General features: G+C 36.5%; 1 protein-coding gene across 1 annotated transcript; it reads right to left on the reverse strand.

Annotated features, from left to right (window-relative positions):
* Positions 1-640: 640 nt before the first annotated feature.
* Positions 641-961, reverse strand: LOC130854151 (rab GTPase-activating protein 1-like). Its single transcript, XM_057736916.1, has one exon. The coding sequence runs from the start codon at positions 959-961 to the stop codon at positions 641-643; it is 321 nt and encodes a 106-aa protein (XP_057592899.1).
* Between the last annotated feature and the right edge of the window lie 9,561 nt (positions 962-10,522).

Below are 10,522 nucleotides of genomic sequence, written 5' to 3' on the forward strand. Positions count from 1 at the left end.
AAGAGTACATATAAGAAAAGTAACAACAAAAGGAATGTGTTAAAAATTCTTTCTATCATTTCAGTTTTTTTCTTTCTAATTCATTTTTTAGTCTATCAGTCCTGCTTTACTTGTTTGGCAGTGTTCTTTAAATTGTTTAAAAACTTTTCCAAATTGGTCAAAACTTAATGTTTCCAAGTAATATGGACTTTTATAACTTTTATGCATCATGCAAACATCACAAGGTATTGTATGAGGCAATGAACATTATAAGTTTCTTTAAAATTTAAGTATTGGACATTTAGGGTGCTCTCAACTTTACACAATTACCAATGGAGTTGAACAAATATAATTGGTTAGTATTTTTAACCAAATATTCTGACTAAATCGTTGCACTCTTTGGAGTCTTGAAGGATATAATATACCATGAAGGAAAAGCATAGAGTAGTTTAGGATGTGACCATGCACAGCTAAAACAGTACTTTGTCATTTTCCTTTTTTCTCATTTTTGAAAGTAGTCGATAACCACTTTCTCTCTTTCTTTTTCCCTTTCTTTCTCTCAACTTATGAAGATTCCCAGTATAAATGCAAGAGGTGAAGTTACCTGCAAATATACAAACTTATATCTATCCATTGGGTCTTCCTGCTGCAGATGACACTTTCACATTGTCTGATATTCTTTCTCATATTTCTTCAGTTTCTTGGTTGGTACCTTAATATTGCAAGCCTGCTCTAGTAACCATTTTGCATTTTCCTCTGCCTTGTATCTCTGAATAACTTTAGAAAGCTGAATTCTGAAGAACTTTAAAGTACCCTCAAAATAAGCTTGCAAAAGATCTTCCTTTGAGGTCTTTAGGAGAGCTAAGGCTACATGAGGTATTATGTTCAAACCCTCACAAAGCTGTAAGCCAGTGATATGGAAGACCATGCACAGTGGGAACTTGGCAGTAAAAGGAGTGAGAAACCACTGGGATGCATACATTCGAGCCTGTAGGTTCAGATCAGGAAAATGGTTGTGCAGGTCCAGTAACTGCTCTTGCATTAGTCTCTCCAACTGATAGAATTTTCAGTGAAGGTCTTAAAAGCTGTTTTTGCAGAAGTCTCATAAATCATAGTCATTCATGATTTTCACCAAAACACAGAAAGCTTGTTCCTCTGGCATATACAGCAGCAATACTGCAGCAAGAAAAGACGGTCCTTGACAGTAACCAATGTTTTTGTCGTAGACAGAGTAGGCCTTGCAGATCTTGTAGAGTGATTCCTAGCCATCTCCTCTGGTATCTTTAAAGTAATCATGTGCAGGAAATATATGATGAAAATCTCAAGTAATAACACTCTCCTGGGTTGAGTCCATTGTGATAAGAAATCAATATCCATCCAGCATTGCCTGGTTGTCATGGCTGCCTGCTAATAATTACTGTACCTCTGCCCTCAATGCTTCAGGAACACCACTCTTCACCACAGTAGATAGTCCTCTCTGTCATGCACCAAGGTTGTTGTGCCATCTTCTTAACAATTCTCCCCAAGAATATAGGATATTCTCAGGACAATCCTTAGACATATCGCCTGTTCCACTTGAGAATTCATTATCACTCTCCCCTTCTGCTTCATCCTTGTAGGGTGACACTGGACCCTATCCACTAGTAGGAGTGATTGGTTCCTCCTTCTCACACACTTGCTGTAGACTTACCACCTCATATATTGCATCTCCAGCATTGGTATGGCCTTTTCCCTCAGATTGTTTCAACCTCATGAACAAAGTCTCCATGAAAGTCTTTCTGCTAAAATGCCAAAATCGATTACCTCCAGGGTACACATGTACTGCCGTCTCCAGGTGAAACGGACAGGCTCCACCACCTCCATGACTACATATTCACTGCCACAGTCACATACACTCATTTATCTTTTGGAGTTTCTTCATTAAGTGCCAGAAATATTGGTACATTGATGTTCCAAATGCTGATGATAACATAAGCTCTCCCATCATAGCTCTTTCCATGGATTCCATATCCAGAAAATAAACATCACAGTTTTTCACATTTCAGCCTGGGCTTAATAAGATTCCAAAGCATCTTTCAGTAGCTAATTCTTTGTTAGAAAGTTGCTGTACTGTAATCACAACCTTCTTTTCTATTCCTTGTTTTGATTTGATGGTATTTAAGTGACAGTATTTTTTAAAGTTTAATATTAGTATAAAAGATTATAAAGTAAGGAGTAAAAGTCTTCCTCTATGTAATCTCCCCTATTCAAATTTCCAAAGGTAAAACCATTGTTTCTTATATATCCAGGCATTTGCTATTAGAATGCAAACGTGTATATCTATATAATCCATATGTGTATATATGTATGCATACACATACACACACACACAGGATCAAACTAAACTAATTTTCCTTTAGCTTACTTTTTCACCCAAAAATGTATCTTAGGTATTTTTTCATGGGAACACATATAGCCTCATTTTTTTCAGTGGTTCCACAGCATTTCATTGTATGGTCGTACGATAATAATTTATTTAATGAGTCCCCCCATGATGACATGTAGATGGTTTCCTGTTACACACTACCTCTAGCAGTGTTGCAGTAATTATGCATACTTGTATATGAGTTTATGTGTAAGGTAAATTTATAAAAGTTGAATTTCTAAGTCAACAGGTGTTTCACTATCAGTAGATACCAAGTTGTTCTTTAAAAGTGTTATACCAGTTTATACTACCACCAACAGTTTATGGGAATGCCTTGTTTCCTTTCCCTCAGGCCAATACTGAGCATCATCAATCTTTTTAATCTTTGCCAGTGTGAGAGATGAAAAATGATATCCTACTGCTGGCTTTTATTTTGTTTTGTTTTGTTTAGAAGTGTTAATATGAGGAAAGTCTCAGTGATTGATGAAACCATAAAACAATAAGTAAAGTACAATGACACACTGTGTTCAATTGAAACTATCAATATGAACCATAAAAAGCAGTCCAGTGCAGCCACAGAAGCAGCACTTTTGCTTACTGCCAACGCTGATAAATATACCTCTGGAGCCCAAATTTTGATCTCTAATGTCATTCTCTTCTAGAGGAAACCAAGATTTCTGAGGATAGTTAATGTCATGTCCTGCAGCAAGAAAAAAATCAAGAAGCATCCAGAAAGTCTTGTTTTTTTTGTTTTGTTTTGTTTTGTTTTTTCAAGAAAGTCAGGATATTCTTGGGATCAGAAGCAATTCTAAAAAAGCCCAACAGGCTAGTTTAAGGGGGTCCCCTTTAACCAAGTTGAGCCAATTTGATCATAAAAAAATTATAATAATCATATTAAATTAGTACTCATTGAATTTTTAAAAGACCATAAGTTTCTAATGATGCCCCAAAGGAAAACTTATACAAGGTATAAAAATGATAGTTGTAATATAAAAAGGTGAATAGAATAGATTATGTTTAGCCTCTCTTAATTCTAGTAAGTAGGAAAATTGCTTATTATATAATACAGTGTTAATATTATAATATATTATTATATACTATATATATTTCTATTCAGTATAGTCATTCATGAAGAGGTAAATTCCTATTTTGGTGTGAACAAAAAAAATGAACCATTTGTGAATTTTTCCCAACAGTTCTGGAAAAAAAAAAAAAAAGGAACTGTATCAAACAAAAGAAAGGCCAATCCACTGTTTTTGAGATTCTTATCCCATATGGGCCATTACAGAGTATTAAGTAGAGTTCCCTGTGATATACACTTGGTCCTTATTAGTTATCTATTTTATATATAGTAGTGTATATATGTCAATCCCAATCTCCCAATTTATCCCTCCCTGCCCCTTACCCCTGGTAACCATAAATTTGTTTTCTACATCTTTAACACTGTTTCTGTTTCGTAGATAAGTGCATTTGTACCCTTTTTTCAGATTCCACATATAAATGATATCATATGATATTTGTGTCTCTCTGTCTGACTTATTTCCCTCAGTATGACAATCTCTAAGTCCATCCATGTTGCTGCAAATGGCATTATTTGATTCTTTTTTATGACTGAGTAATATTCCATTATATATATGTACCACATCTTCTTTATCCATTCCTCTGTCAATGGACATTTAGGTTGCTTCTATGAGCTGGCTACTGTAAATAGTGCTGCAATGAGCATTAAGGTGCATGTATCTTTTCCTTTTTTTTTAAAATTTATTTTTTTTTGGGGGGGGGGGTACACCAAGTTCAATCATCTGCTTTTATACACATATCCCCGTATTCCCTCCCTCGATCGACTCCCCCCCCACCCTCCCTCGAGTCCCCCCCATCCTCCCCATCCCAGTCCTCTAAGGCATCTTCCATCCTCGAGTTGAACACCCTTTGTTATATAACAACTTCCCACTGGCTATCTATTTTACAGTTGGTAGTATGTATATGTCTGTGCTACTCTCTAACTTCATCTCAGCTTCCCCTTCACCCCCCGTGCCCCCCAAATCTCGAGTTCTCCAGTCTATTCTCTGCATCTGCGTCCTTATTCTTGTCACTGAGTTCATCAGTACCATTTTTAGATTCCGTATATGTGAGTTAGCATACAATATTTGTCTTTCTCTTTCTGACTTACTTCACTCTGTATGACAGACTCTAGGTCTATCCACCTCATTACATATAGCTCCATCTCATCCCTTTTTATAGCTGAGTAATATTCCATTGTATATATATGCCACATCTTCTTTATCCATTCATTTGCTGATGGGCATTTAGGTTGCTTCCATGTCCTGGCTATTGTAAATAGTGCTGCAATAAACATTATGGTACATGTTTCTTTTGGGATTATGGTTTTCTTTGGGTATATGCCCAGTAGTGGGATTACTGGATCATATGGTAGTTCTATTTGTAGTTTTTTAAGGAACCTCCAGATTGTTTTCCATAGTGGCTGTACCAACTTACAATCCCACCAACAGTGCAGGAGAGTTCCCTTTTCTCCACACCCTCTCCAACATTTGTTGTTTCCAGATTTTGTGATGATGGCCATTCTGACCAGTGTGAGGTGATACCTCATTGTGGCTTTGACTTGCATTTCTCTGATGATGAGTGATGTTGAGCATCTTTTCATGTGTTTGTTGGCCATCTGTATGTCTTCTTTGGAGAAATGTCTATTTAGGTCTTCTGCCCATTTGTGGATTGGGTTATTTGCTTTTTTGGTATTAAGCTGCATGAGCTGCTTGTATATTTTGGAGGTTAATCCTTTGTCCATTGTTTCGTAGGCCACTATTTTTTCCCATTCTGAGGGTTGCCTTCTTTTCTTGTTTATGGTTTCTTTTGCTGTGCAAAAGCTTTTAAGTTTCATGAGGTCCCATTTGTTTATTCTTGATTTTATTTCCATGATTCTAGGAGGTGGGTCAAAAAGGATCTTGCTTTGATGGATGTCATAGAGTGTTCTGCCTATGTTTTCCTCTAGGAGTTTTATAGTGTCTGGCCTTACATGTAGGTCTTTAGTCCATTTGGAGTTTATTTTTGTGTATGATGTTAGGAAGTGTTCTAATTTCATTCTTTTCCATGTTGCTGTCCAATTTTCCCAGCACCACTTATTGAAGAGGCTGTCTTTTTTCCATTGTATATTCGTGCCTCCTTTGTCAAAGATAAGGTGCCCATATGTGTTTGGGCTTACCTATGAGTTCTCTATTCTATTCCATTGATCTTCCTTTCTGTTTTTGTGCCAGTACCATACTGTCTTGATCACTATGGCCTTGTAGTATAGTTTGAAGTCAGGAAGCCTGATTCCACCTACTCCATTTTTCCTTTTCAAGATTGCTTTGGCTATTCGGGGTCTTTTGTGTTTCCATACAAATCATAAGATTTCTTGCTCTAGTTCCATGAAAAATGCCATTGGTAATTTGATCGGGATTGCATTGAATCTGTAAATTGCTTTGGGTAGTACAGTCATTTTCACGATGTTGATTCTTCCAATCCAGGAATATGGTATGTCCCTCCATCTGTTTGTGTTGTCTTTGATTTCTTTCATCAATGTCTTAAAGTTTTCTGCATACAGATCTTTTACCTCCTTAGGCAGGTTTATTCCTAGATATTTTATTCTTTTTGTTGCAATGGTGAATGGGAAAGTTTCCTTAATTTCTCTTTCTGCTCTTCCATTGTTAGTGTATAGGAATGCAAGAGATTTCTGTGCATTAATTTTGTATCCTGCTACTTTACTAAACTCATTAATTAGTGCTAGCAGTTTTCTGGTAGAATCTTTAGGGTTTTCTGTATATAATATCATGTCATCTGCAAAGAGTGACAATTTTACTTCTTCTTTTCCAATTGGGATTCCTTTTATTTCTTTTTCATCTCTGATTGCTGTGGCTAAAACTTCCAAAACTATGTTGAATAATAATGGTGAGAGTGGACACCCTTGTCTTGTTCCTGTTCTTAGAGGGAATTCTTCCAGTTTTTCCCCATTGAGAACGATGTTGGCTTTTGGTTTCTCATATGTGGCTTTTATTATGTTGAGGTAATTTCCTTCTATGCCCATTTTCTGGAGAGCTTTCATCATAAATGGATGTTGAACTTTGTCAAAAGCTTTTTCTGCATCTATTGAGATGATCATATGGTTTTTATCCTTCAATTTGTTGATATGATGTATCATGTTGATTGATTTGCGTATATTGAAGAATCCTTGCATCCCAGGGATAAACCCCACTTGATCATGGTGTATGATTTTTTTAATGTGCTGTTGGATTCTGTTAGCTAGTATTTTGTTGAGGATTTTTGCATCTGTATTCATCAGTGATATTGGCCTGTAATGTTCTTTTTTTGTGACATCTTTGCCTGGTTTTGGTATCAGGGTGATGGTGGCCTTGTAGAATGAGTTTGGTAGTGTTCCACCTTCTGCTATATTTTGGAAGAGTTTGAGAAGGATAGGTGTTAGCTCTTCTCGAAATGTTTGATAGAGTTCGCCTGTGAATCCATCTGGTCCTGGGCTTTTGTGTGTTGGGAGATTTTTAATCACTGCCTCAATTTCCGTACCTGTGATTAGTCTATTCATAGTTTCTATTTCTTCCTGGTTCCGTCTTGGAAGATTGTATTTTTCTAAGAATTTATCCATTTCTTCCAGGTTATCCAATTGATTGGCATATAGTTGCTTGTAGTAGTCTCTCATGATCTTTTGTATTTCTGAGGTGTCCGTTGTTACTTCTCCTTTTTCATTCCTAATTCTGTTGATTTGCATCTTCTCCCTTTTTTTCTTGATGAGTCTGGCTAATGGTTTATCAATTTTGTTAATCTTCTCAAAGAACCAGCTTTTAGTTTTATTAATTTTTGCTATGGCTTCCTTCCTTTCTTTTTCATTAATTTCTGCTCTGATCTTTATGATTTCTTTCCTGCTGCTCACTTTGGGGTTTCTTTGTTCTTCTTTTTCTAATTGTTTGAGGTGTAAGGTTAGGTTGTCTATTTGGTATTTTTCCTGTTTCTAAAGGTAGGACTGCATTGCTATAAACTTCCCTCTTAGAACTGCTTTTGCTGTGTCCCATAGGTTTCGGGTTGTTGTGTTTTCATTGTTGTTTGTTTCTAGATATTTTTTGATTTCCTCTTTGATTTCTTTAGTGATTTCTTGGTTGTTTAATAGTGAATTGTTTAGCCTCCATGTGTTTGTATTTTTTGCAGTTTTTTTCCTGTAATTGATATCTAGTCTCATGGCGTTGTGGTCTGAGAAGATGCTTGATATGATTTCAGTTTTCTTGAATTTGCCGAGGTTTGATTTGTGACCCAAGATGTGATCTATCCTGGAAAATGTTCCGTGTGCACTTGAGAAGAAGGTATATTCTGTCGTTTTTGGGTGGCATGTCCTATAAATATCAATTAAGTCGAGATAGTCTAATGTGTCATTTAAAGCCTGTGTGTCTTTATTTATTTTCTGTTTGGATGATCTGTCCATTGATGTAAGTGGGGTGTTCAAGTCTCCCACTATTATTGTGTTACTGTCGATTTCCCCTTTTATAGCTGTTAGCATTTGCCTTATGTATTGAGGTGCTCCTATGTTGGGGGCATAGATATTTACCATTGTGATATGTTCTTCTTGAATGGATCCCTTGATCATTATGTAGTGTCCTTCCTTGTCTCTTTTAATAGTCTTTACTTTCAAGTCTAATTTGTCTGATATGAGTATTGCTACTGCAGCTTTCTTTTGACTTCCATTTGCATGGAATATCTTTTTCCATCCCTTTACTTTCAGTCTATATGTATCCCTTGGTCTGAAGTGGGTTTCTTGTAGACAGCATATGTAAGGGTCTTGTTTTTGTATCCATTCAGCCAGTCTGTGTCTTTTGGTTGGAGCATTTAATCCATTTACATTTAAGGTGATTATTGACATATGTGTTCCAATTACCATTTTCTGAATTGTTTTGGGTTTGTATTTGTAGGTGTTTTCCTTTCTTGTGTGTCCTACTTAGAGAAGTTCCTTTAGCACTTGTTGTAAGGCTGGTTTGGTGGTGCTGTATTCTCTTAACTTTTGCTTGTCTGGAAAGCTTTTGATTTCTCCCTCAAATCTGAATGAGATTCTTGCTGAGTAGAGTATTCTTGGCTGTAGGTTTCTCTCTTTCAGGACTTTCAGTATATCCTGCCATTCCCTTCTGGCCTGCAGAGTTTCTGTAGAAAGATCAGCTGTTATCCTTATGGGTTTTCCCTTATATGTTATTTGTTGCTTTTCTCTTGCTGCTTTTAATATTTTTTCTTTGTGTTTAATTTTCATTAGTTTGATTAATATGTGCCTTGGTGTATTTCTCTTTGGGTTTATTCTGTATGGGACTCTCTGTGCTTCTTGGACTTGGTTAATTATTTCCTTTCCCATGTTGGGAAAGTTTTCCACTATAACCTCTTCAAATATTTTCTCAGACCCTTTCTTTTTTTCTTCTTCTGCTGGGATGCCTATAATTGGAATGTTGGTACGTTTAATGTTATCACTGAGGTCTCTGAGACTGTCTTCTATTCTTTTTATTCTTTTTTCTTTTTCCTGCTCTGTGGCATTTATTTCCCCCATTCTATCTTCCAACTCACTTATTCGTTCTTCTGCCTCAGTCATTCTGCTGCTTATAGCATCTAGAGTATTTTTAATTTCAGTTATTTTGTTATCCATTGCTGTTTGTTTTTCTGAGTTCTTATGAACTGTTTCTTGTACTTTCTCTATTTTGTTATCGAGATTTTGTATCATTTTTACTATCATTACTCTGAATTCTTTTTCAGGCATTTTCCTATTTGCTCCTCATTTATTTGGTCTTGTGGGTTTTTTTCCTGCTCCTTTGCCTGCATGGTGTTTCTTTGTTTCCTCATAGTTGTCCAGACTTTTGGGATTGCTTGTCCTGGCAATAGAGGTGTTTATAGAAGACTGTCCAAGCCTCAGACTAATGTCCAAGTGTTGGGTTAAACAAATATTAAGCCTAGGAAACACAAACATGTATAAGACACACAATTACTGAATCCATTAGGACATAAGGCTCTGGAAAGACCTGACAGAACCCCAGTGTGCTATCAGATATTCAAAGAGAAACCCAACAGAAGTTGACAACTGAAACAGAACAAATCAGAGAAAAGCAAAAGCAAACTAACAAACAAATAACACCTTATACATACAAATACTAATCCAAGGAGATTTTGTAAGCTAGAATCAAATATAGAAAAGAGCTAGAGTACCACCAGACAGAATGGAGATTCTCAGAATGAAATTAGACGATTATACTAAGAACTAAGATAAAGACAAAAACCTAATATTAAATACCAAGGCGGTGCGTTATCTGGAGAATAGAGCAAGGAATCTGAGCAGATCAATAGTGTTGCTTATAAGTATGTTAAGATAAAATAAACTAAAAATGGCTAGAAGAAAGGGGAACAGAAGAGCGTAGTGTGATTGGAAATATGCAAATAAAAAGAAAGGAATAGAAATGTATAAAAGATAGGGATGAAAGGAAAGTATGAGAGATATATTGTCCATACTACCAAAAACTTAACTAGAAATAGAAGTATATAAAAAGGCAAAAAAATAAAAATAGAATAAAAAATAGCATTAAAAAATTAGGTTATAAAACTTGTAGATCCCTTAGGACTAAGATTGTAATTAATAAAGGGGAAAAAAAAGAAAAAGAAAAAAAAAATCCAGAACTGATCCCAGAATGGACCAGTTCAATAGAATTGATACTAATATTTCTGTTTCCTTAGCGTCTCAGCTGTAAGTGTCCTTCTCCTTGCCTTGGGTTATTTTTGCATTATTCTGTGACCAGCAGAGGTTCCTTTATTGTTCGTCTGTAAGCATCGGTGTGTGGGGAAGGAGAGGGTACAATAGTGGCTCCTTTCCCTGGGAGTGAGTGAGCAGTGGCGCAGTGTTATTTCAGTTGGACTTGGATGTGCGTGTTGCAGAGGGACGCCAGTGGCTCAGGTGTAAACAGTAAGTCTCAGAGTTGGGCCTCTCTCGGGGGTTTTTTTTTTTCTCTGCAGCCTCCCTGCTGCCCGCCTTCCAAGGGGTTTTAATCTAGCCCCACCCGAGGGCCTGAGGGTACTTGTTATCCCTGAGCACCTTAGGTGGCCCACAGGGTGTCTCTCCACTGC

The sequence above is a fragment of the Hippopotamus amphibius genome, chromosome 5 (assembly GCF_030028045.1).
Source record: "Hippopotamus amphibius kiboko isolate mHipAmp2 chromosome 5, mHipAmp2.hap2, whole genome shotgun sequence".
Classification (NCBI taxonomy): domain Eukaryota; kingdom Metazoa; phylum Chordata; class Mammalia; order Artiodactyla; family Hippopotamidae; genus Hippopotamus; species Hippopotamus amphibius.